The sequence below is a fragment of the Cherax quadricarinatus genome, chromosome 10, assembly GCF_038502225.1.
Source record: "Cherax quadricarinatus isolate ZL_2023a chromosome 10, ASM3850222v1, whole genome shotgun sequence".
NCBI classification, from domain to species: Eukaryota; Metazoa; Arthropoda; class Malacostraca; order Decapoda; family Parastacidae; genus Cherax; species Cherax quadricarinatus.
Genome location: NC_091301.1, coordinates 31,394,957 through 31,422,435, shown reverse-complemented (window position 1 = coordinate 31,422,435; position 27,479 = coordinate 31,394,957). Strand labels below are relative to the sequence as shown.

Sequence of the window (27,479 nt, the reverse complement as noted above, 5' to 3'; positions counted from 1 at the left end):
TCTTTTCTCATAGAATAATTTACATTTACATTCATGTTCCCGATCACAGGTACGAGACGTGAGTCTCAGGTGTATAATAATAAAATATTTTCAATACTTTAATCAGTTACACTTCTCTCTACTAAATGATCAAGCTATTTAATACAAGAATTATTGTATACTACAAATGTGAAAGCGTCAATGGTCATAAAATTAAAAAGTAAATATTTTAAGGTATTCCTCTGACAGAAATTATTCAGATAACACCAGACACTACTGACAAGTGATCGTCATTAAAAACATCCATACAATAATAACTTCAAGCACAGCATTATATAATACATAATATAAAGTCGTCAGAGAGTTAGTATAATTACGCCAAGTAGTGTTTTCACAAGTAAGGTTGTGTTTTACCAGGTAAGATACTCAGTCCTCCAGCCTTGATACATATTAAGTCCCCCAGCCTTGATAGATGTTCAGCTCCCAGCCTTAATAGATATTAAGTCCCTCAACCTTGATAGATGTTCAGTCCCTCAGCCTTGATAAATCTTCAGTCCATCAACCTTGATAGATATTCAGTCCCCCAGCCTTGAAAAATGTTCAGTCTCCAGCCCTCATAGATGTTCAGTACCACAGCCTTGATAAATGCTGATTTCCCCAGCCTTGGTAGATATTGATTCCCCCAGCCTTGATAGATGTTGATTAACCCAGCCTTGATAAATGTTCAGTCTCCAGCCTTCATAGATGTTGAGTCCCCAAGCCTTGACAAATGTTAAGTCCCCCAGCCTTGATAAATGTTGATTAACCCAGCCTTGATAAATGTTGAGTCCCCAGCCTTGATCAATGTTGAGTCCCCAGCCTTAATCAATGTTGAGTCCCCAGCCTTGATCAATGTTGAGTCCCACAGCCTTGATCAATGTTGAGTCCCACAGCCTTGATCAATGTTGAGTCCCCAGCCTTGATCAATGTTGAGTCTCCAGCCTTGATCAATGTTGAGTCCCCAGCCTTGATCAATGTTGAGTTCCACAGCCTTGATCAATGTTGAGTCCCCAGCCTTGATCAATGTTGAGTCCCCAGCCTTGATCAATGTTGAGTCCCCAGCCTTGATCAATGTTGAGTCCCCAGCCTTGATCAATGTTGAGTCCCCAGCCTTGATCAGTGTTGAGTCTCCAGCCTTGATCAATGTTGAGTCCCCAGCCTTGATCAATGTTGAGTCCCCAGCCTTGATCAGTGTTGAGTCTCCAGCCTTGATCAATGTTGAGTCCCCAGCCTTGATCAATGTTGAGTCTCCAGCCTTGATCAATGTTGAGTCCCCAGCCTTGATCAATGTTGAGTCCCCAGCCTTGATCAATGTTGAGTCCCACAGCCTTGATCAATGTTGAGTCCCCAACCTTGATCAATGTTGAGTCCCCAGCCTTGATCAATGTTGAGTCCCACAGCCTTGATCAATGTTGAGTCCCCAGCCTTGATCAATGTTGAGTCCCTCAGCCTTGATCAATGTTGAGTCCTTGATCAATGTTGAGTCCCCAGCCTTGATCAATGTTGAGTCCCCAGCCTTGATCAATGTTGAGTCCCCAGCCTTGATCAATGTTGAGTCCCCAGCCTTGATCAATGTTGAGTCCCCACCCTTGATCAATGTTGAGTCCCCAGCCTTGATCAATGTTGAGTCCCACAGCCTTGATCAATGTTGAGTCCCCAGCCTTGATCAATGTTGAGTCCCACAGCCTTGATCAATGTTGAGTCCCCAGCCTTGATCAATGTTGAGTCCCCAGCCTTGATCAATGTTGAGTCCCACAGCCTTGATCAATGTTGAGTCCCCAGCCTTGATCAATGTTGAGTCCCCAGCCTTGATCAATGTTGAGTCCCCAGCCTTGATCAATGTTGAGTCCCCAGCCTTGATCAATGTTGAGTCAGCCTTGATCAATGTTGAGTCCCACAGCCTTGATCAATGTTGAGTCCCCAGCCTTGATCAATGTTGAGTCCCCAGCTTTGATCAATGTTGAGTCCCCAGCCTTGATCAATGTTGAGTCCCCAGCCTTGATCAATGTTGAGTCCCACAGCCTTGATCAATGTTGAGTCCCCAGCCTTGATCAATGTTGAGTCCCCAGCCTTGATCAATGTTGAGTCCCCAGCCTTGATCAATGTTGAGTCCCCAGCCTTGATCAATGTTGAGTCCCCAGCCTTGATCAATGTTGAGTCTCCAGCCTTGATCAATGTTGAGTCCCCAGCCTTGATCAATGTTGAGTCCCCAGCCTTGATCAATGTTGAGTCCCCAGCCTTGATCAATGTTGAGTCCCACAGCCTTGATCCCCAATGTTGAGTCCCCAGCCTTGATCAATGTTGAGTCCCCAGCCTTGATCAATGTTGAGTCCCCAGCCTTGATCAATGTTGAGTCCCCAGCCTTGATCAATGTTGAGTCCCCAGCCTTGATCAATGTTGAGTCCCCAGCCTTGATCAATGTTGAGTCCCCAGCCTTGATCAATGTTGAGTCCCCAGCCTTGATCAATGTTGAGTCCGACAGCCTTGATCAATGTTGAGTCCCCAGCCTTGATCAATGTTGAGTCCCCAGCCTTGATCAATGTTGAGTCCCACAGCCTTGATCAATGTTGAGTCCCCAGCCTTGATCAATGTTGAGTCCCACAGCCTTGATCAATGTTGAGTCCCACAGCCTTGATCAATGTTGAGTCCCACAGCCTTGATCAATGTTGAGTCCCACAGCCTTGATCAATGTTGAGTCCCCAGCCTTGATCAATGTTGAGTCCCACAGCCTTGATCAATGTTGAGTCCCCAGCCTTGATCAATGTTGAGTCCCCAGCCTTGATCAATGTTGAGTCCCCACCCTTGATCAATGTTGAGTCCCCACCCTTGATCAATGTTGAGTCCCACAGCCTTGATCAATGTTGAGTCCCCACCCTTGATCAATGTTGAGTCCCACAGCCTTGATCAATGTAGAGTCCCCACCCTTGATCAATGTTGAGTCCCACAGCCTTGATCAATGTTGAGTCCCCACCCTTGATCAATGTTGAGTCCCACAGCCTTGATCAATGTTGAGTCCCACAGCCTTGATCAATGTTGAGTCCCACAGCCTTGATCAATGTTGAGTCCCACAGCCTTGATCAATGTTGAGTCCCCAGCCTTGATCAATGTTGAGTCCCACAGCCTTGATCAATGTTGAGTCCCACAGCCTTGATCAATGTTGAGTCCCCAGCCTTGATCAATGTTGAGTCCCCACCCTTGATCAATGTTGAGTCCCACAGCCTTGATCAATGTTGAGTCCCACAGCCTTGATCAATGTTGAGTCCCCACCCTTGATCAATGTTGAGTCCCACAGCCTTGATCAATGTTGAGTCCCACAGCCTTGATCAATGTTGAGTCCCCACCCTTGATCAATGTTGAGTCCCACAGCCTTGATCAATGTTGAGTCCCCACCCTTGATCAATGTTGAGTCCCACAGCCTTGATCAATGTTGAGTCCCACAGCCTTGATCAATGTTGAGTCCCACAGCCTTGATCAATGTTGAGTCCCCACCCTTGATCAATGTTGAGTCTCCAGCCTTGATCAATGTTGAGTCCCACAGCCTTGATCAATGTTGAGTCCCCAGCCTTGATCAATGTTGAGTCCCCACCCTTGATCAATGTTGAGTCCCCACCCTTGATCAATGTTGAGTCCCCACCCTTGATCAATGTTGAGTCCACAGCCTTGATCAATGTTGAGTCCCACAGCCTTGATCAATGTTGAGTCCCCAGCCTTGATCAATGTTGAGTCCACAGCCTTGATCAATGTTGAGTCCACAGCCTTGATCAATGTTGAGTCCCACAGCCTTGATCAATGTTGAGTCCCCAGCCTTGATCAATGTTGAGTCCACAGCCTTGATCAATGTTGAGTCCACAGCCTTGATCAGTGTCAAGCAGTGACTGATGAAGGTCACACAATCTTCAGTGTCTCCAGGATGTAATAACTCAGGTGTTGATGTAATAACTCAGGTGTTGATGTAATAACTCAGGTGTTGATGTAATAACTCAGGTGTTGATGTAATAACTCAGGTGTTGATGTAATAAAACATTTACTACTTGACCACACGTCTTGATAGTGAAAATCCTCAGGTGTTATACAAGTGTATAATGTTTGTTTACCTCTTACAGCAGGTGTTGATGGTGCTTGGTGGGACGAGACCCACCTCAACACACCTGCCACACACCCTCCTTCAGGTAGGTCTTCCTCAACACACCTGCCACACGCCCTCCCTCAGGTAGGTCTTCCTCAACACACCTGCCACACACCCTCCCTCAGGTAGGTCTTCCTCAACACACCTGCCACACACCCTCCCTCAGGTAGGTCTTCCTCAACACACCTGCCACACACCCTCCCTCAGGTAGGTCTTCCTCAACACACCTGCCACACACCCTCCCTCAGGTAGGTCTTCCTCAACACACCTGCCACACACCCTCCCTCAGGTAGGTCTTCCTCAACACACCTGCCACACACCCTCCCTCAGGTAGGTCTTCCTCAACACACCTGCCACACACCCTCCCTCAGGTAGGTCTTCCTCAACACACCTGCCACACGCCCTCCCTCAGGTAGGTCTTTCTTAATACACCTGCCACACACCCTCCCTCAGGTAGGTCTTTCTTAATACACCTGCCACACGCCCTCCCTCAGGTAGGTCTTCCTCAACACACCTGCCACACGCCCTCCCTCAGGTAGGTCTTTCTTAATACACCTGCCACACACCCTCCCTTAGGTAGGTCTTCCTCAACACACCTGCCACACACCCTCCCTCAGGTATGTCTTCCTCAACACACCTGCCACACGCCCTCCCTCAGGTAGGTCTTTCTTAATACACCTGCCACACACCCTCCCTTAGGTAGGTCTTCCTCAACACACCTGCCACACACCCTCCCTCAGGTATGTCTTCCTCAACACACCTGCCACACGCCCTCCCTCAGGTAGGTCTTTCTTAATACACCTGCCACACACCCTCCCTCAGGTAGGTCTTCCTCAACACACCTGCCACACACCCTCCCTCAGGTAGGTCTTCCTCAACACACCTGCCACACGCCCTCCCTCAGGTAGGTCTTTCTTAATACACCTGCCACACACCCTCCCTCAGGTAGGTCTTTCTTAATACACCTGCCACACGCCCTCCCTCAGGTAGGTCTTCCTCAACACACCTGCCACACACCCTCCCTCAGGTAGGTATTTCTTAATACACCTGCCATACACCCACCTCAGGTAGGTCTTCCTCAACACACCTGCCACACACCCTCTCTCGGGTAGGCCTTCCTAAACACACTCTTCTTCAGGTAATGTTCCTCAACACACCCTCCCTCAGATAATGTTCTTCAACACACCCTCCTTCAGATAGTGTTCGTCAACACACCCTCCTTCAGATAATGTTCTTCAACACACCCTCCTTCAGATAGTGTTCCTCAACACACCCTCCTTCAGATAGTGTTCCTCAACACACCCTCCTTCAGATAGTGTTCCTCAACACACTCTCCTTCCGGTAGTGTTCCTCAACACACCCTCCTTCAGATAGTGTTCCTCAACACACCCTCCCTCAGATAATGTTCTTCAACACACCCTCCTTCAGATAGTGTTCCTCAACACACCCTCCTTCAGATAGTGTTCCTCAACACACTCTCCTTCCGGTAGTGTTCCTCAACACACCCTCCTTCAGATAGTGTTCCTCAACACACCCTCCCTCAGATAATGTTCTTCAACACACCCTCCTTCAGATAGTGTTCCTCAACACACCCTCCTTCAGATAGTGTTCCTCAACACACTCTCCTTCCGGTAGTGTTCCTCAACACACCCTCCTTCAGATAGTGTTCCTCAACACACTCTCCTTCAGATAGTGTTCCTCAACACACCCTCCTTCAGATAGTGTTCCTCAACACACCCTCCCTCCTTCAACACACCCTCCTTCAGATAATGTTCTTCAGATAATGTTCTTCAACACACCCTCCTTCAGATAGTGTTCCTCAACACACTCTCCTTCCGGTAGTGTTCCTCAACACACCCTCCTTCAGATAGTGTTCCTCAACACACTCTCCTTCCGGTAGTGTTCCTCAACACACCCTCCTTCAGATAGTGTTCCTCAACGCACCATCCTTCAGGTAGTGATCCACAACACACCCTACTTCAGGTAATGCTCCTCAACACGCCTTCCTTTAGGTAATGTTCCTCAACACACCCTCCTTCAGATAGTGTTCCTCAACGCACCATCCTTCAGGTAGTGATCCACAACACACCCTACTTCAGGTAATGCTCCTCAACACGCCTTCCTTTAGGTAATGTTCCTCAACACACCCTCCTTCAGGTAGTGTTCCTCAACACACCCTCCTTCAGGTAGTGTTCCTCAACACACCCTCCTTCAAGTAGTGATCCTCAACACACCCTCCTTCAGGTAGTGTTCCTCAACACACCCTCCTTCAGGTAGTGTTCCTCAACACACCATCCTTCACGTAGTGATCCTCAACACACCCTCCTTCAGGTAATGTTCCTCAACACACCCTCCTTCAGGTAATGTTCCTCAACACACCCTCCTTCAGGTAATGTTCCTCAACACACCCTCCTTCAGGTAATGTTCCTCAACTCACCCTCCTTCAGGTAGTGTTCCTCAACACACCCTACTTCAGGTAGTGTTCCTCAACACACCTTCCTGCAGGTAGTGTTCCTAAACACACACTCCTTCAGGCAGTGTTCCTCAACACACCCACCCTCAGATAGTGTTCCTCAAAACACCCTCCTTCAGGTAGTGTTCCTCAACACATTCTCCCTCAGATAGTGTTCCTCAACACACCCTCCTTCATATAGTGTTCCTCAACACACCCTCTCTTGGATAGTGTTCCTCAACACACCCTACCTCAGACAGTGCTCCTCATCACACCCTCCTTCAGGTAGCGTTCCTCAACACACCCTCCCTCAGATAGTGTTCCTCAACACACCCTCCCTCAGATAGTATTCTTCAACACATCCTCCTTCACGTAGTGTTCCTCAACACATCCTTGCTCAGATAGTGTTCCTCAACACACCCTACTTCAGTTAATGTTCCTCAACATACCCTCCTTCAGGTAGTGTTCTTCAAGACTCCCTCCTTTAGGTAATGTTCCTCAACACACCCTCCTTCGGGTAGTGTTCCTCAACACACCCTCCTTCACGTAGTGATCCTCAACACACCCTCCTTCAGGTAGTGTTCCTCAACACACCCTCCTTCAGGTAGTGTTCCTCAACACACCATCCTTCACGTAGTGATCCTCAACACACCCTCCTTCAGGTAATGTTCCTCAACACACCCTCCTTCAGGTAATGTTCCTCAACACACCCTCCTTCAGGTAATGTTCCTCAACACACCCTCCTTCAGGTAATGTTCCTCAACTCACCCTCCTTCAGGTAGTGTTCCTCAACACACCCTACTTCAGGTAGTGTTCCTCAACACACCTTCCTGCAGGTAGTGTTCCTAAACACACACTCCTTCAGGCAGTGTTCCTCAACACACCCACCCTCAGATAGTGTTCCTCAAAACACCCTCCTTCAGGTAGTGTTCCTCAACACATTCTCCCTCAGATAGTGTTCCTCAACACACCCTCCTTCATATAGTGTTCCTCAACACACCCTCTCTTGGATAGTGTTCCTCAACACACCCTACCTCAGACAGTGCTCCTCATCACACCCTCCTTCAGGTAGCGTTCCTCAACACACCCACCCTCAGGTAGTGTTCCTCAACACACCCTACCTCAGACAGTGCTCCTCATCACACCCTCCTTCAGGCAGTGTTCCTCAACACACCCTCCTTCAGGTAGTGTTCCTCAACACACCCTACTTCAGTTAATGTTCCTCAACACACCCTCCTTCAGGTAGTGTTCTTCAAGACTCCCTCCTTTAGGTAATGTTCCTCAACACACCCTCCTTCAGGTAGTGTTCCTCAACACACCCTCCTTCAGGTAGTGTTCCTCAACACACCCTCCTTCAGGTAGTGTTCCTAAACACACCTTCCTTTGAGTAATGTTCCTCAACACACCCTCCTTCAGGTAGTGTTCCTCAACACACCCTCCCTCAGATAGTGTTCCTCAACACACCCTCCTTCAGGTAGTGTTCCTAAACACACCTTCCTTTGAGTAATGTTCCTCAACACACCCTCCTTCAGATAGTGTTCCTCAACACACCCTCCTTCAGGTAGTGTTCCTCAACACACCCTCCTTCAGGTAGTGTTCCTCAACACACCCTCCCTCAGATAGTGTTCCTCAACACACCCTCCCTCAGATAGTGTTCTTCAACACACCCTCCTTCAGATAGTGTTCCTCAACACACCCTCCTTCTGATAGTGTTCCTCAACGCTCCCTCCTTCATATAATTTTCCTCAACACACCCTTCTTCAGGTAGTGTTCCTCAACACACCCTCCTTCAGGTCGTGTTCCTCAACACACCCTCCCTCAGATAGTTTTCCTCAACACACCCTTCTTCAGGTAGTGTTCCTCAACACACCCTCCTTCAGGTAGTGTTCCTCAACACACCCTCCCTCAGATAGTGTTCTTCAACACATCCTCCTTCAGGTAGTGTTCCTCAACACATCCTCCTTCAGATAGTGTTCCTCAACACACCCTCCTTCAGTTAATGTTCCTCAACATTCCCTCTTTTAGGTAGTGTTCCTCAACGCACCCTCCTTCAGGTAGTGTTCCTCAACACGCCTTTCTTTAGGTAATGTTCCTCAACACACCCTCCTTCAGGTAGTGTTCCTCAACACACCCTCCTTCAGGTAGTGTTCCTCAACACGCCGTTCTTTAGGTAATGTTCCTCAACACACCCGCCTTCAGGTAGTGTTCTTCAACACACCCTCCTTCAGGTAGTGTTCCTCAACACACCGTCCTTCAGGTAGTGTTCCTCAACACACCCTCCATCAGGTAGTGTTCCTCAACAAATCCACCCTCAGATAGTGTTCCTCAACACACCCTTCTTCAGGTAGTGTTCCTCAACACACCCTCCTTCAGGTAGTGTTCCTCAACACATCCACCCTCAGATAGTGTTCCTCAACACACCCTTCTTCAGGTAGTGTTCCTCAACACACCCTCCTTCAGGTAGTGTTCCTCAACACATCCACCCTCAGATAGTGTTCCTCAACACACCCTCCTTCAGGTAGTGTTCCTCAACACATCCACCCTCAGATAGTGTTCCTCAACACAACCTTCTTCAGGTAATGTTCCTCAACACACCCTCCTTCAGGTAGTGTTCCTCAACACATCCACCCTCAGATAGTGTTCCTCAACACACCCTTCTTCAGGTAGTGTTCCTCGACACACCCTCCCTCAGATAGTGTTCCTCAACACACCCTCCTTCAGATAGTGTTAATCAACGCACCCTCCTTCAGATAGTGTTCCTCAACACACCCTCTCTTGGATAGTGTTCCTCAACACACCCTCTCTTGGATAGTGTTCCTTAACACACCCTCATTCAGGTAATGTTCCTCAACACACAATCCTTCAGGTAGTGTTCCTCAACACACCCTCCCTCAGATAGTGTTCCTCAACACACCCTCCTTCAGATAGTGTTTATCAACACACCCTCCTTCAGATAGTGTTCCTAAACACACCCTCCTGCAAGTAGTGTTTCTCAACACACCCTCCCTCAGATAGTGTTCCTCAACACAACCTCCTTCAGGAAATGTTCCTCAACACACCCTCCCTCAGATAGTGTTTATCAACACACCCTCCTTCAGATAGTGTTCCTAAACACACCCTCCTGCAAGTAGTGTTTCTCAACACACCCTCCCTCAGATAGTGTTCCTCAACACAACCTCCTTCAGGCAATGTTCCTCAGCACACCCTCCTTCAAAAAGTGTTCCTCAACACACCCTCATTCAGATAGTGTTCCTCAACACACCCTCCTTCAGATAGTGTTCCTCAACACACCCTCCTTCAGGTAATGTTCCTCAACACACCCTCCTTCAGGTAGTGTTCCTCAACACACCCTCCTTCAGGTAGTGTTCCTCAACACACCCTCCCTCAGATAGTGTTCCTCAACACACCCTCCTTCAGGTAATGTTCCTCAACACACCCTCCTTCAGGTAGTGTTCCTCAACACACCCTCCTTCAGATAGTGTTCCTCAACACACCCTCCCTCAGATAGTGTTCCTCAACACACCCTCCTTCAGGTAATGTTCCTCAACACACCCTTCTTCAGGTAATGTTCCTCAACACACCCTCCTTCAGGTAGTGTTCCTCAACACATCCACCCTTAGATAGTGTTCCTCAACACACCCTTCTTCAGGTAGTGTTCCTCAACACACCCTCCCTCAGATAGTGTTCCTCAACACACCCTCCTTCAGATAGTGTTAATCAACACACCTTCCTTCAGATAGTGTTCCTCAACACACCCTCTCTTGGATAGTGTTCCTTAACACACCCTCCTTCAGGTAGTGTTCCTCAACACACCCTCCCTCAGATAGTGTTCTTCATTATACCCTCCTTCAGACAGTGTTCCTAAACACACCCTCCTGCAAGTAGTGTTTCTCAACACACCCTCCCTCAGATAGTGTTCCTCAACACAACCTCCTTCAGGTAATGTTCCTCAACACACCCTCCTTCAGGTAGTGTTCCTCAACACACCCTCCCTCAGACAGTGTTCCTCAACACACCCTCCCTCAGATAGTGTTTATCAACACACCCTCCTTCAGACAGTGTTCCTAAACACACCCTCCTGCAAGTAGTGTTTCTCAACACTCCCTCCCTCAGATAGTGTTCCTCAACACAATCTCCTTCAGGTAATGTTCCTCAACACACCCTCCTTCAGGTAGTGTTCCTCAACACACCCTCCCTCAGACAGTGTTCCTCAACACACCCTCCCTCAGATAGTGTTCCTCAGCACACCCTCCTTCAGAAAGTGTTCCTCAACACACCCTCCCTCAGATAGTGTTGCTCAGCACACCCTCCTTCAGATAGTGTTCCTCAACACACCCTCCTTTAGATAGTGGCAGCCGCTTTAAGTGGCAAGTGGTTCACAGTTCAGGAAGAAGGAAGATGAGGAGAGTAAATAGAGAAGATGTGAAGGTAGGAAATCGATTCTCTGTTCTCCAAGACGAGTGTGCCTCAGTGGTTAGTGAGATTGAAGGTACCACTGATTCCCCTGCTAATCAAGGTAAGAATACCCCTAAAAAAAACTAAACAGATGACAGCTAAGAGACTGAACAGTCCCTGTCTAACACCCAGCATTCTCAAATCCATAAATACAAAACACCGATATGAAAAACAGTACAGAATGGGTCACATAACCAGAGACCAAACAAAAAGTTACTCGTCAATCCTAACCAGCCTGATAAGAAGGGCAAAAAAATTGTATTATGAGAACAGATTATCCAACTTACGAGGTGATATAAAAAAGACCTGGAAGACCCTATCAGAAATTCATGGAATAAAAAAGATATCACGACATAGCGAAATAAAATTAGCAAAATCAGATGAACCCCAACTCCCACCAACAGAAACAGCAAACAGACTCAATGATTTCTTCTCCACTATAGGTCAAAACCTTGCCAATAATATCCCAAGCTCAGATACCCCACCAAATGACTACCTCACTGGCAACTACCCGAACACACTGTTCCTAGCTCCGACTAACCCATACGAAGTCTCCCTTATTATCAACGCACTGAAAAACAAGGCAGGAGATTTAAATACCTTACCACCCTTTATATACAAAAAAGCGTCACAAGTACTATCACCAATCATTGCAACACTCTTTAACAAATCCATTGAATCCTCCACCTCCAAGGGTCACCCCGATCCATAAAGGAGGAGACCAAACAGAGTTGAATAACTATAGGCCAATATCCAATTTACACCCTCTCTCAAAAATCTTCGAAAAATTAATTCATAAACGAATCCACTCCTACCTCATCTCCCATAACATTCTCAACCCCTGCCAATTTGGATTCAGGCCTAATAAAAATACTAATGATGCTATTATACACATGCTAGAACATATATACACTGCAATAGAGAAAAAAGAAGTCCCACTGGGGATCTTCATTGACTTACGTAAAGCTTTTGATACAGTTGACCATGACTTGCTCCATGTAAAATTGTCACACTATGGTATTAGAGGGCACTCCCTCAACTACCTCAAGTTTTACCTCAGCAACAGAAGCCATTATGTGTACGCAAATGGGGCAAGCTCTTCCGCACAACCAATTACAGTTGGTGTCCCACAGGGAAGTGTCCTCGGCTCTCTTCTCTTTCTCCTATACATAAATGACCTTGCAAATGCTTCGCAATTACTCAAACCCACACTTTTTGCAGATGACACCACATACGTCTTCTCTCACCCGAGCCCAGTCACGCTAGCCAATACTGTAAACACCGAATTACAGAAAATATCTACCTGGATGAGGACTAACAAACTTACACTAAATATTGACAAAACCTACTTCATTCAGTTTGGTAACAGAGCTACAGATGTACCTCTTAACATAACGATAAACGGATCACCTATCACAAAGCTAACAGAGGGAAAATTCTTAGGAATCCACCTCGATAATAGACTGAAATTTCATACACATATACAACAAATTTCTAAGAAAATTTCCAAGACTGTAGGCATACTATCGAAGATACGGTACTATGTTCCACAGTCAGTCCTCCTGGCCCTTTATCACTCTCTTATTTACCCCTATCTCACCTATGGAATTTGTGCATGGGGCTCAACAACAACTAACCATCTCAGACCACTAATTACCCAACAAAAGGCTGCAGTTAGAATGATAACAAATTCTCACTACAGGCAGCACACTCCACCAATATTCAAAACACTCAACCTACTCACCATACAAAACATCCATACTTATTATTGCACTTATTACATACATAGAACACTTAACTCTGATATTAACCCTCCCCTCAAACATCTCCTTGCCAACCTCAACAGAACACATGACCATAATACAAGGCACAGATCACTCTTTGATGTTCCTCGTGTCCATCTCACGCTATGCAAAAACTCAATGCACATAAAAGGCCCTAAAATCTGGAATTCATTACCTGTAAATATAAAAGAAACACTACCTGTTTATAAATTCAAGTCTCTTCTCAAAGATCACTTACTCACTCAAAATCAAATAAATACTGAATAACTGAACCATATAAATTGTATATCCTAAATGTTACTCACAATTATATCACACAAATGTTAAACCTAACTTTGTTATTTTTTTAAATACACTACCTAACAGAATACTCCATTCGACTGAATGTACAACAATGCAAGCAACCATATGACCTGTCTTTGTAATACTCATTTGTATTTTATAGTTATCTGTTTACAATAATGTCTTATCACTGATTTCATCATTGCTTAGTTAATCTTAAGTTAATTTTAAGCCAGCCCGTAATGCTATGCATATAAGTGGCTTTGGCATGCTGCTCTTACCTGTATTTTTTGTACCTCTGTTTGTATGCTAAAATTTCTAAATAAAATAAAATAAAAAATAAAAAAAATAGTAGGCGATTCTCAGGTAAGATATATGGACCGTGCATTTTGTAACAGAGACAGAAAAGTCAGACAGAGAGTGTCTTCCTGGAGCTGGTGTTGGTGACATAGTCAGCAGGTTGGATAATATTATGGCAGGTAATGGGAACAAGCCCATTATCTGTCTTAGTGCTGGGGGTAATGACATTGCCAAGGGCAGGAGAGAGGAGCTGCTGGATAAGTACAGGTCAGCCATAGAAGTAGTTAGGTCTAAGGGAGGGATCCCAGTCATATGTAGCATCTTGCCTAGAAAGGGAGTGGGCAATGAATGGATGTCTATGGCAATTGCTATAAATCGCTGGCTAGACAGATACTGCAAGGAACTTGCAATCCCATTCATTGATAACTGGGACCTTTTCTTTGGCAAAGGTGATATGTATGCAATGGATGGGGTTCAACTCTCTGCGGATGGAGTGGTTGCATTAGCCAATTCAATTGAGAGGGTAATTGATGACTTGTCTAGGAATTTAAACTGATAGATTATAGAGGTATGGGTGTTTGTGGGAAACAATCAGGCTGCAGCATTAGGGTTAAAAACAGCAGTTATTACCGGGATACCTCAGGGATATGTTTAAAAGACACTATTCAGAATAAAGTTGCTAGTAATGGCAAATCAATTGATCAACAAACAAAGAGGGATAGTGGAGGGCAATGAGTGACTAGCTCCCTTAAGGTTTACTATACAAATAGTAGGAGTCTAAGAAATAAGATAGATGACCTAAGATTACTTGCAAGTGTAGGTAATATAGATATTACCGGTATAACAGAGACCTCGTTCAACCTGAAAGATAGAGAAATGCCTTCTGAATGCAACATACAGGGCTATAAACTATTCCACACTGATAGGGTCAACAGGAAGGGTGGTGGAGTGGCAATGTATGTCAAAGAAAATTTAAATTGCTGTCTTAGACATGATATAAGATTAGAAACATCGAACACAGAATCTGTTTGGGTACAGTTTCTCGAGGGACGTGACAAATTAATTTTGGGTGTGATTTATAGGCCCCAAACCTTGATAGGGAGTGCAGTAAGCTGTTATGGGACGAAATTCATAAGGCATCTAGATATGAAAATGTTGTGATAATGGGAGATTTTAACTTTAGACAAATTGATTGGAACAATATGACAGGAAATCTTGAGTCTAGTGACTTTCTTGATACAGCTCAGGATTGCTTTTTAGAACAGATTGCGACAGAACCAACTAGAGGAAACAATCTGCTTGACTTGGGTCTTTACCAACAAAAATTCGCTAATTAATAATCTTGAGGTTAATGATGACCTTGGGGAAAGTGATCACAAATCACTTAGTTTCAATATATCATGGAATTACCCAGATAACTGCAATCAAATCTCTGTCCCAGACTTTCGCTTGGCCGACTTCATGGGACTGAAAAATTACCTGGGTGGGCTAAATTGGGATGTCCTGACTCTGGGTCAGGTAGGTGATCTTGGTTGCCAATATGACGTTTTTCAGAGCATAGTTCTAGCTGCCCAGACAACTTTTGTTCCGAATAGAGAAATTAGAGCTAACAAAAATGATCCAAAATGGATGAACAGTAGATTAAAACATCTCATTGGTCAAAAGAGAGGCATATATAGGCGTATCAAAAGAGGGGATGGGCAGTTAAGAAATCAATATATTCAATTAAAGAGAGAAATAAAGAAAGGAATAAGAAAAGCAAAAAGGGATTATGAGGCTAAGGTCGCAAGGGATTCAAAGACTAACCCAAAAGGGTTCTTTCAGATATACAGAAGTAAGATTAGGGACAAGATTGGCCCACTTAAGAGTAACTCTGGTCAGATCACTGACAGTGATAAAGATATGTGTGAAATTCTCAATACCTACTTCCTCTCAGTTTTCACCCAGGAAAATACTAGCGATATTCCTGAAATAATAGTTTATGTAAAACAGGATAATAAACTATGTACGATTGCGGTAACTAGTGACATGGTCCTTAGACAAATAGAGAAACTAAAACCTAACAAATCCCCAGGCCCTGATGAATTTTTTGCAAGGGTGTTAAAGGAATGTAAAGAGGAACTTAGCATACCTTTGGCTAATCTTTTTAACGTATCACTACAAACTGGCATAGTGCCTGATAAGTGGAAAATGGCAAATGTAATGCAGGTGACAGATCCTTGGCTTCGAACTATACACCAATAAGCCTTACCTCCATAGTGGGAAAATTTATGGAATCAATAACTGCCTAAGCAATTCACAGCCATCTTGATAGGCACAGATTGATTAATGAATCTCAACACGGTTTTACAAAGGGGCGTTCCTGTCTTACGAATTTACTAACTTTTTTCACTAAGGTGTTTGAGGAGGTAGATCATGGTAATGAATATGATATTGTGTATATGGACTTCAGTAAGGTTTTCGATAGAGTTCCACATCAGAAGCTATTGAGGAAACTTAAGGCACACGGAATAGGAGAAATTTTTTCCTGGGTAGAGGCATGGCTGACAAATAGGCAACAGAGAGTTTGCATAAATGGGGAGGAATCGGAATGGGGGCACGTCACAAGCGGTGTTCCTCAGGGGTCAGTGTTGGGCCTGTTGTTGTTCACAATTTACATAAACGACATAGATGAGGGAATAGATAGCGACATAAGCAAATTTGCTAATGACACCAAAATAGGCCGTCCAATTCATTCTAATGAGGACATTAGTGCACTCCAGGATGATTTGAATAGACTGATGCAATGGTCGGAGAAGTGGCAGATGCAGTTTAATATTGACAAATGCAAAGTTCTAAATGTTGGACAGTTAAATAACCATGCCACATATAAACTAAATAATGTAGATCTTAATACTACTGATTGCGGAAAGGATTTAGGAGTTCTGGTTAGCAGTAATCTAAAATCAAGACAACAGTGCATTAGTGTTCGCAATAAAGCTAACAGAATCCTTGGCTTCATATCAAGAAGTGTAAATAATAGAAGTCCTCAGGTTGTTCTTCAACTCTATATATCCTTGGTTAGGGCTCCTTTAGACTATGCTGCTCAGTTCTGGTCACCGTATTACAGAATGGATATAAATGCTCTGGAAAACGGACAGAGGAGGATGACAAAGATGATCCCATGTATCAGAAATCTTCCATATGAGGACAGACTGAGGGCCCTGAATCTGCACTCTCTCGATAGGCGTAGAATTTGGGGTGATATGATCGAGGTGTATAAATGGAAAACAGGAATAAATAAAGGGGATGTAAATAGCATGCTGAAAATTTCCAGGCAAGACAGGACTCGCAGCAATGGTTTCAAGTTGGAAAAATTCAGATTCAGGAAGGATATAGGAAAGCACTGGTTTGGTAATAGAGTTGTGGACGAGTGGAACAAACTCCCGAGTACATTTATTCAGGCTAAAACGTTGTGTAGTTTAAAAAAAATTTTTTTTATTATTATCACACTGGCCGATTCCCACCAAGGCAGGGTGGCCCGAAAAAGAAAAACTTTCACCATCATTCACTCCATCACTGTCTTGCCAGAAGGGTGCTTTACACTACAGTTATTAAACTGCAACATTAACACCCCTCCTTCAGAGTGCAGGCACTGTACTTCCCATCTCCAGGACTCAAGTCCGGCCTGCCGGTTTCCCTGAACCCCTTCATAAATGTTACTTTGCTCACACTCCAACAGCACGTCAAGTATTAAAAACCATTTGTCTCCATTCACTCCTATCAAACACGCTCATGCATGCCTGCTGGAAGTCCAAGCCCCTCGCACACAAAACCTCCTTTACCCCCTCCCTCCAACCTTTCCTAGGCCGACCCCTACCCCACCTTCCTTCCACTACAGACTGATACACTCTTGAAGTCACTCTGTTTCGCCCCATTCTCTCTACATGTCCGAATCACCTCAACAACCCTTTCTCAGCCCTCTGGACAACAGTTTTGGTAATCCCGCACCTCCTCCTAACTTCCAAACTACGAATTCTCTGCATTATATTCACACCACACATTGCCCTCAGACATGACATCTCCACTGCCTCCAGCCTTCTCCTCGCTGCAACATTCATCACCCATGCTTCACACCCATATAGGAGCGTTGGTAAAACTATACTCTCATACATTCCCCTCTTTGCCTCCAAGGACAAAGTTCTTTGTCTCCACAGACTCCTAAGTGCACCACTCACCCTTTTTCCCTCATCAATTCTATGATTCACCTCATCTTTCATAGACCCATCCGCTGACATGTCCACTCCCAAATATCTGAATACATTCACCTCCTCCATACTCTCTCCCTCCAATCTGATATCCAATCTTTCATCACCTAATCTTTTTGTTATCCTCATAACCTTACTCTTTCATGTATTCACTTTTAATTTTCTTCTTTTACATACCCTACCAAATTCATCCACTAATCTCTGCAACTTCTCTTCAGAATCTCCCAAGAGCACAGTGTCATCAGCAAAGAGCAACTGTGACAACTCCCACTTTATGTGTGATTCTCTATCTTTTAACTCCACGCCTCTTGCCAAGACCCTCGCATTTACTTCTCTTACAACCCCATCTATAAATATATTAAACAACCACGGTGACATCACACATCCTTGTCTAAGGCCTACTTTTACTGGGAAATAATTTCCCTCTTTCCCACATACTCTAACTTGAGCCTCACTATCCTCGTAAAAACTCTTCACTGCTTTCAGTAACCTACCTCATCTTCTGTACATAGTCTTACTGTCTTCAAGTTATGTCCTAGAATTTGTATAGATAAAACCACTGGATGGCGAAACGTCTACAATAAAGATACCCAGATGTTGCACATGTGTCTTAATTTCATCTTGTCGGTATTATATACCATTCTTGCACAACTTGTCAGACACTGCAACATCATGGAATCTTGATTCTGAGGACAGGTACATAACCTTCACGACTACGACAATTACTACTACAACTAACCCATCTCTTTGGGAAGGACCTACTTCCACTGGGGAATCCCGCCTACCAGTGACTATGCCTTCGTCTGCTACACCTGACGTTACTATATAAGCGCCAGGCTCCTTGCTTCTGCTTCAGAATCTCCACGACTACGGTGCTCTTCGCACCTACTCCTAGGTTGAGGGACTGATTACCTCATTTTCTGTACATAGTCTTACTGTCTTCAAGTTATGTCCTAGAATTTGTATTGATAAAGCCACTGGATGGCGAAACGTCTACAATAAAGATACCCAGATGTTGCACATGTGTCTTAATTTCATCTTGTCGGTATTATATACCATTCTTGCACAACTACTACCTCCTATACCATACACCTGCAACATCTGCCACATTGCCCCCTTATCCACCCTGTCATACGCCTTTTCCAAATCCATAAATGCCACAAAGACCTCTTTAGCCTTATCTAAATACTGTTCACTTATATGTTTCACTGTAAACACCTGGTCCACACACCCCCTACCTTTCCTAAAGCCTCCTTGTTCACCTGCTATCCTATACTCCGTCTTACTCTTAATTCTTTCAATAATAACTCTACCATACACTTTACCAGGTATACTCAACAGACTTATCCCCCTATAAGTTTTAAAAAATAGGTTAGATAAATACATGAGTGGGTGTGGGTGGGTGTGAGTTGGACCTGACTAGCTTGTGCTGTTAGGTAAGACACATATGCCGTATTCTACTCAAGATTGATGGACTGAACACATCGACTCAAGGTTGAGGGACTGATTACCTCATTCTCCTCCTGTTCTTCGAGTTTCTCCTATGTATGGACTGATGAAGCCACTGTGTGGCGAAACGTTTCCTCAATAAAGATACCCAAGAGTTGCACATGTGTCTAATTTATCAATATCTCCCTTGTTTATGCCTGCCATCCACTTATACACTTCAATGATATCTCCCCTCATTCTACGCCTCTCCAGAGAGTGGAGATTTAAGGCTTTAAGTCTATCTTCATACGGGAGGTTCCTTACACAGTAAATCATTTTAGTCGTTCTTCTCTGTATGTTCTCTAATGAGTCTATATCCATCCTGTAGTAAGGGGACCAAAACTGAGCAGCATAATCTGTAGATGAATGGTTCGGAGAACCGACATGTTGTTGAATTAGACACATGTGCAACTCTTGGGTATCTTTATTGAGGAAACGTTTCGCCACGCAGTGGCTTCATCAGTCCATACAAAGGAGAAATTAGAAGAACAGGAGGAGAATGAGGTAATCAGTCCCTCAGCCTTGAGTCGATGTGGTCAGTCCAACAATCTTGAATAGAATACGGCATATGAGCGGAGAAGCAGCTTATAAACCGTAGACAGGTGAGGGGCAGCAGTCGTAGGTGGTAGGTAAGACACATATGCAACAGTTAGGTATCTTTATTTCGAAACGTTTCGTCTACACAGTAGGCTTCTTCAGTCGAGTACAGAAAAGTTGATAGAAGCAGAAGAGACTTGAAGACGATGTAATCAGTCCATCACCCTTAAAGTTTTGAGGTGGTCAGTCCCTCAGTCTGAAGAAGAGCATTGTTCCGTAGTCTGAAACAATATGGAGTTGAAGTGACAGGATGGAGCCTTATATAGCGCCAGGAGGTGAGACGTAGGTCACTAGTAGAACGCAGATGTTGGGAGGTCAGGTCCCTCTCAAATCCAGCCGTTCTCACTAGTAGAGGTTGTCGAAGTTGATTTCAGGTCTGTACCAAGATACCCTTGTGTTGCAGTGTCTGACAGATTGAACATTAAAATGGTATAAAATACCGACAGGTTGTAGGTAAGACACATATGCAACAGTTAGGTATCTTTATTTCGAAACGTTTCGCCTACACAGTAGGCTTCTTCAGTCGAGTACAGAAAAGTTGATAGAAGCAGAAGAGACTTGAAGACGATGTAATCAGTCCATCACCCTTAAAGTTTTGAGGTGGTCAGTCCCTCAGTCTGAAGAAGCCTACTGTGTAGGCGAAACGTTTCGAAATAAAGATACCTAACTGTTGCATATGTGTCTTACCTACAACCTGTCGGTATTTTATACCATTTTAATGTTCAGTCGTAGGTGGTGTCACATTTGTCCAATTTGTCCATTTGTCAACATACCCTCCTTCTGATAGTGTTCCTCAGCATACTCTCCTTCAGGTAGTGTTCCTCAACACACCCTCCCTCAGATAGTGTTCCTCAACACACCCTCCTTCAGGTAGTGTTCCTCAACACACCCTCCTTCAGATAGTGTTCCTCAACACACCCTCTCTTGGATAGTGTTCCTCAACACACCCTCCTTCAGGTAGTGTTCCTCAAGACATCCTCCCTCAGACTTGATAAAGCTCTACACTGCGCGGAATGTTGGCCCAATGTAAGCTTGTCGTGCAGCTATTCTGTCTTTGTTGTTGTCATCAAACTCTTGTAAAAACATCACCTCCGCTAGGCATGTTGTCCACACACATTTATATTATAATACAGTGTTCCGGTGAGTAATGCTAACCTAATACTTTTTCTATAAATTATATTTTGTACACAGTATTGTTAATGAACTCTCAGAGAAGCGTTTGTTTAATCGACATATTCCACGTCCCCAGGTTAATAAAAAGAAAAGCAAGCGTTTCTGTCTTATTAGTAGACGGTGGAACGAGCCTCCACGACTCCTTGAAAGACCCTTGCGTGTTTACCGCTTCACGTGAGATTAATACATTGACCCGCCAGGGCCATATTATTTATAACCCTTTCCTTTCACGTTCCGCAACGACTGCGCAGTGAACGACTTGTGCCTGGTTCGCCGGTCGTTCTGGAACCACTCAGTGGAGGGCGTCGGGCCGCAGGTGTTCTTGAGGATTGACAACGACACAGACTCTCCTCCTGAGTCGTTCTACATAACATTGGACGACACCACTACTACTACTATCACCACGCGGCTTAAGTTCTCACTGCATGGCAGAAGCAAGGATGCTCATCACCTCTACTACAGTGTTAGAGATAGTACGTACATGTGTGTGTGTGTGTAGATTGTAAAACAGATACGGTAGCAGACTTATCTGACTACTACGGCAGTGATATGGGTGATTTTCTTCCAACTCATCGCATTAGGGTAGTTTGTGAACAAACATGAAGATTGTTGTGGCTTCAGCTACTGGGAAAAGAAAGTCTCCCCAGAATGGGACTTAATCAGATGGTGACACATATATTAAATATTCATGGGCCTACCCCAGCTCAGTTTTTCACTTTATACACCGTTCATAACAACCAAGGATCATTACACGGTAGTAAGACATGATATTGATGACCTTACGTGTACCGTAAAGACAATTTTTCCCTCTTGGTACACACTAGAATGAAAACTTAATTTCCTGTAGGCTAAAAGGGGTGTTTAGATGACTGCTGAGTAAGGTCCTAGGACCGAAACGCTCCCAAAAAAAGATATCTTATGTGTATGCACGTGTCTTTTTATGTTTTTGCTTCCTTCTTCAGTGGCAGCAGCAGTGGACAAGGAGTTGGTGAAGGTGGCACTGGGGATGAATGACTGGCAGGCACTGCTCGTGTCTGGCTCCAGACTGACTGTACAGGAGGTCAACAGCAACAACTCATTGATAATTAACCTCCACTCGACGACACAACAACATCAGTCCACAGAAATGAAGATCACCGTCAGCGTTACCAGCAAGAGAGGCACTGTTTACCTCTTCTTCTCCTGTCCGTCAGGTGAGCGAGTCTCCATCAATGACCTGTTCTGTAGGAGAGATTTAAGCCTCACATAATTTGTATTGTGGTAGACATGCTTTGTGCTTCTTTTCAAGGTAATAATAAATTTGTTAAATATGGTTAACAACATACTGTTATTATCTAGTGAGCCATTGAACCAATGTGGGTCATTCAGCGCAAGAAGTGTAGAGACTTGATTCTTCGTCCACTAATCACGGCCGGTCAGTGATCAGTCAAGTTGGTGGTGACTTATTATTAATGAAGGCTTTAGTGTGATGTCCATGTGTGTTGCAGGGTGTGTGATGCAAGAGACTCTGGCGGACGATAAGTTGAACACTATAGTACCATTACGGGAGCACAGGGATGTGTGGGTGTGGACACCGCGACTCAACGAGACTCTCCTGCAGGTAGTGCTTAACATAATGCACACACAGACTAAGAGTTTGACTCACCGGAATCTTACCTTCAGGCACTGTTGCAGCCCCTCTTGGACCAGGCTCAGAGTGATACTGTTCAACGAGACTGTTGTCATGGAGGTGCGAGGCATCAGTGATGACAAGCTAACAGAGCTCGGCACAACTGGTCCAATTCCCAAAGTAAAAGCAGAGGACCAGTTCTTCATCTCATTCCGGTCTGCCGACACCGCCTTCTGGAGCCTGGGATGCGACGCACGTCTGGTAAACATGCAAGGTCAGGGTAATTAATATTACAGTCTGGTCAGGCAGTTTTTTTTTTTAGTTTAATATTTTTGTTATGCACACCATACCCATGGTGTGGGCGGTAGTCAAAGGTTTACAGAGGTACATAATTGGTCCAGGGACTGGACCCCAAAGTTATAATAGCTGAACGAGATACAAAGGTAATGAACTCCAGGTAGATCTAGTCACAATCATGAACAAATTACAAATGTAATAAATCATCCACCCGTCATACATGGTCACAATCAAATAACAAAGTAATAAGCAGTCCACACCCGGTCACTACCGTAATGCGGTATTTTTTTATATTTTATTTAAAACAATTGCTAAAATACATACAGAGGTATAAACGTATAGTACAAATGGTACTATGATACTAGATATGAACAAGAATCTCCAACCGTCACAACCACAGGACAGAAAATAAACACACCATACATAACGGTGGTATTGCAACCCTAAACAACACATCCCACAACATACCTTTCAATACCAGGTATTACACAAAGTATTAATATTGCCTGTACTGACGAACAGCTGACGCTGCTCCCCCCCCCCCACACACTCACACACTCACACATATCCACCTTCACCAACCAAAAGAATCACAACATTAATTAAATATTCATCTAGTAACATATCCTGAAGTCGGTAACAACTGAAGTAATAAGTATTTACAAGCATTGGTGGTATAGGAACACCAAAGTCACACAACATACAAATAACATACTAGTAACAAAAGCGTAAACAAATCCCTAAACACATGTACACTTCTACAGTTAGAGTACTATACACATACAAGTGATAAATATTAATAATAACTTTACCAGTATGAAGTACAAGCTCTATTACAATATTGCCCAAGTTCAGTGCATAGATATTTATAGTGCTACTGAAAACAGTACATTACAGCATAATATATAAATATGAAATAAATAACGATAACATTGGTGTGTGAAGCACACTCCACCGTATAACCATGACAGGAGAAGTCCCACTTGCACTCATCACATTACACACATACCCCTCCTGACAATAAATATCATACAGAAAGCAAGAATACCAAATCAACACCCTGTTGGTACCAGTGATGTACACGACGTTCATAATACAGGACAACGTTACAGACATAATATAAGGACCCGGCTAATGGGGATACACCAAAAGCAGCCCATTTGTGGCTGGAATACTAAATGACATCTGCACAGAAACATGCAAGCACACTCATACGATAATGATGCTTCCTCTTCACATACGAGAACGTTATGAACGCAAACTCTAACATTTGTCATTCACACTGACAGCTACGAACACACGCTGCAACCAGCCCGTTATAAAACTCCTGAACATCACACCAAGCGTAAATCCCTTAACTCTAAAGCAGTATATACCGACGGGTAAACCCGCTCTCATCTCCACCCATATACTATCTTATTGCGACATTTAGTTCTGTAAAACATACCCGCCAAAACCTTAATCATACTGGCACCATCGATGTGCCTCATTGCCCACGACACAAAGATAATCAGCCACCATATACGACACTGCACCCTGAATCTTTTCCATCCCACCCACATCAAAACTTAACGCCCGGAGCAATGATAATCCGGCCCCCACACCAAACGCAAAACACTAACGAACCACTCACAAACCACACCTAAACCTTCGCAGAAATAAACAACATGAAATGCAGACTCCTCTCCTCCGCACGGTAAAATCCCATGCAAAAATTTAAAAACCACCTCCCTTACTTTGGCCGCAAGACGCAGCGTTTTAACCCTCCCCAAATGTTGTCCCACGCATACAAGGGATACACACCTTCCACCAGAGCCACCACCCTACCCACCCTCCCTCTCCAAGGTACTTAATTTAATGCACCATACATCCCTCACGTGCAACAATACACGCAACATGGACTCACACGCAAGCAAATCCCTCCCCCCCCACCTCTTTCGCAGTTCCTGGTGCAATAGAATGAACCCACCCTGCGTCCCACCCAATCGTAGGAACCCACGTTTTACATAGATCGCCATTACACGTGCCTCCAGAGGAATGACACCTAACCCACCTCAGTGCAGTGGTGTCTCCACAACCGCCCTTGCTAGCCAGTTGCAGCCCGAACATCACAAAAATTGATAGATCCTATGCAACAGACGTTTGACATCCCCCTGCAGCAGAGGATACATCGCAGCAACGAGCCATACTTTACTGTAAAACAAGACATTAATGACGACTGCCCTCTGATGCAGGGTTAAATGTCTCGGCCTTTAACCACCACTCTCGCCGAATTGCATGCATTGGCCTCGTCCACCTCACGCATATAATGAATACCGCATATAGTTAGCTGATCAACCACCGTCCACCCTTCCGCTCCCACTCCCCCAACTCTATAAACTTCGACTTTTCCCTATTAACACCAAGCCCTGTTGCCTTACCAAATACACCAACAAGTCTCCCTACATCACGTAACCCTTCCTACGTTCGCAGGAGCACAATTGTGTCGTTTACATAACCCCCAAGGGCCGATCGTGCTCTTCCCAAACCCCAAGATGGCTCCGCACCTCCTGCACATACTACCCAGTAAAATGGGTCTTGCAAACAAGCAGAGAGCATTTGTGACATGGGGCAACCCTGTTGTATGCCCCTGCCTAGCTGGACGAACCCACCCAACCTCCCATTTATTTGCATTTAAAACCAGCACCACTGTACAATGAATGGGCCCACATGACAACCTCGTTTCCAAATCCCTGCCATCTCATGAACCTCAATAAGACTTCTCTTTCCACACTATCAAAACCCACTCTCCAGTCTAATGCCAGGACACCCCCCTCCCTCTCACGACATCCCATGATGGAATCCCTGATATCCCCATGTCCCGCATAGATCGACCTACCTGGCACACCATACTGCCCCACATGTATCACTTTGTTGAGCACCTTCTTAATTAAGCCTGCTCGCCAAAGCCTTTGCATATATTTTGTAGTCGCAACACATCAGTGATATGGGACGGTAGTCCCTGATCACCAATGGTGCGTCACGTTTCTGTACCAAGATCAAAACCGCCATATGCCGCGACTCACCTAACACTCCTTCCATCTTCATAGCACTGAGTAAGCGAACCAAGAAACATTGCAACGCCTCCCAATGATGAAGACAGAATTTGCAGGGGATGTCATTAATGCCCGGTGCCTTCCCTTTACTCATCCCCTCTGCTTCCGATATAGGCCCACCCATGATATGTCGGTCACGATCATCCAACCTACATTGTATTCCCCTCCCAATTCCTGAATTGCTGCCTCATTCACACCCTTACTCTGCGTGTGGCACCTACTCCATGCATCTACATAAAAACTCATACCCTCAGTTGTCGTTAGTACCTGACCCACACCATACCCTTCGAACCCTTCATGCACCACTAATCTCATAATTTCCGTCGCCTTATGCCTGTTCATCTGACCACATAACATGCAGACCAAAGGCATATCACCCCATAGGGCCTCCACAACGCCTCCCACAATGCATGTCCCATCGAACCACTCATTTTTTTATAACCTAATCTGGTCTTTAGTGACCTTAATCTCTTCCACAGGGTAAACCCCACCTCTCTTTCCCTGTGCATAACATTGCCGCAGCTGGCCCTCCAGATACCCTAGGAAACCATGCGCCATGTGATTGGCCTCCCTACCCTGAAGCATATAAAAATCCCCAATTAGGGGCTTTATGGTCTTGTCCCACCATCTCACCAAAGCCCATCCCTCCCTAGTTCCAACTCTAATGGACGCACATAGTCCCATAAACATTACCTTGTCATCTGTGTCCTGAAGTAGCCTTGTATTCAACTTCCAATATCCCCGGAAATGTTTTGGCAAACCTCTCCAATCCAAATCTACAACTACCGCACTCTGATCTGAGAAAAAGACATCCAAAACGTTCACCCCGGTGACGACCACACACCAGGACACATGCACATTATCCAATTGCACCACATAACCCATATGCACAAATGTATGCACAATCCCCCAGTCCAAACTTCCCCTTGCCATCCATCAACCCCAGTCCAGGCAACAAATCTCCCAGAATAACAGAACAATAACCAGCTCCCCTAGGTTCTACATCCTTAAGGCACACCATGCAATTTCAATCCCCACCCACCACTGTTATCTGCGGCAGAGACCGCAAATGATAAACTAAGACATCCCTAACAAATGTATTTTTAACATTAACATCACCTTCTGCATGTCCATACACACAAAGCCCACCCTTCTACCGCCCCAGTCCCCTACCATTCTCACAACCGGTCCCTGCCCTCCCTCCTCCCAATGCATCATCACAAATGGGCTGGTTGCTCTTATTAACACAGCTACCCCACCACTCAACTGACTGGAATGAGTCACATACAGGTTGTAACCTTCCATCTCGAACGAACTCCCAGCCTTATGTTAGTATTCCTGTAGAAAACACATATCTACAGCAAAAAGGATCAACCACTTGCGAACTTGCACACACTTCCATACAGATCTCAGTCCATTAACACTGATGGTTACACACTTAACTGAGCCAAAGGTGGCTTTCCTCTTGGGGCCACCACTCCCTTACCCTCCTTGAGCTGCAAGGCACCCAGGGCTCCCCCCTCTCTTTTAGTAACCTCTTTGACCTTGCCTGCCAT

At 44.8% G+C, this 27,479-nt stretch overlaps 1 protein-coding gene across 2 annotated transcripts in view; it reads left to right on the top strand.

The window, feature by feature from the left end:
* The window catches only part of LOC128687859 (uncharacterized), a 77,375-nt gene that overhangs the window by 32,107 nt on the left and 17,789 nt on the right, over positions 1–27,479 (top strand). For both annotated transcript variants that reach the window (XM_070083755.1, XM_070083754.1), the window contains exons 3-6: positions 4,122–4,187; positions 21,174–21,395; positions 21,885–22,115; positions 22,410–22,805. In XM_070083755.1, the coding sequence (XP_069939856.1) occupies positions 4,122–4,187; positions 21,174–21,395; positions 21,885–22,115; positions 22,410–22,805 (915 nt within the window). The remainder of the gene's footprint in view (positions 1–4,121; positions 4,188–21,173; positions 21,396–21,884; positions 22,116–22,409; positions 22,806–27,479) is intronic.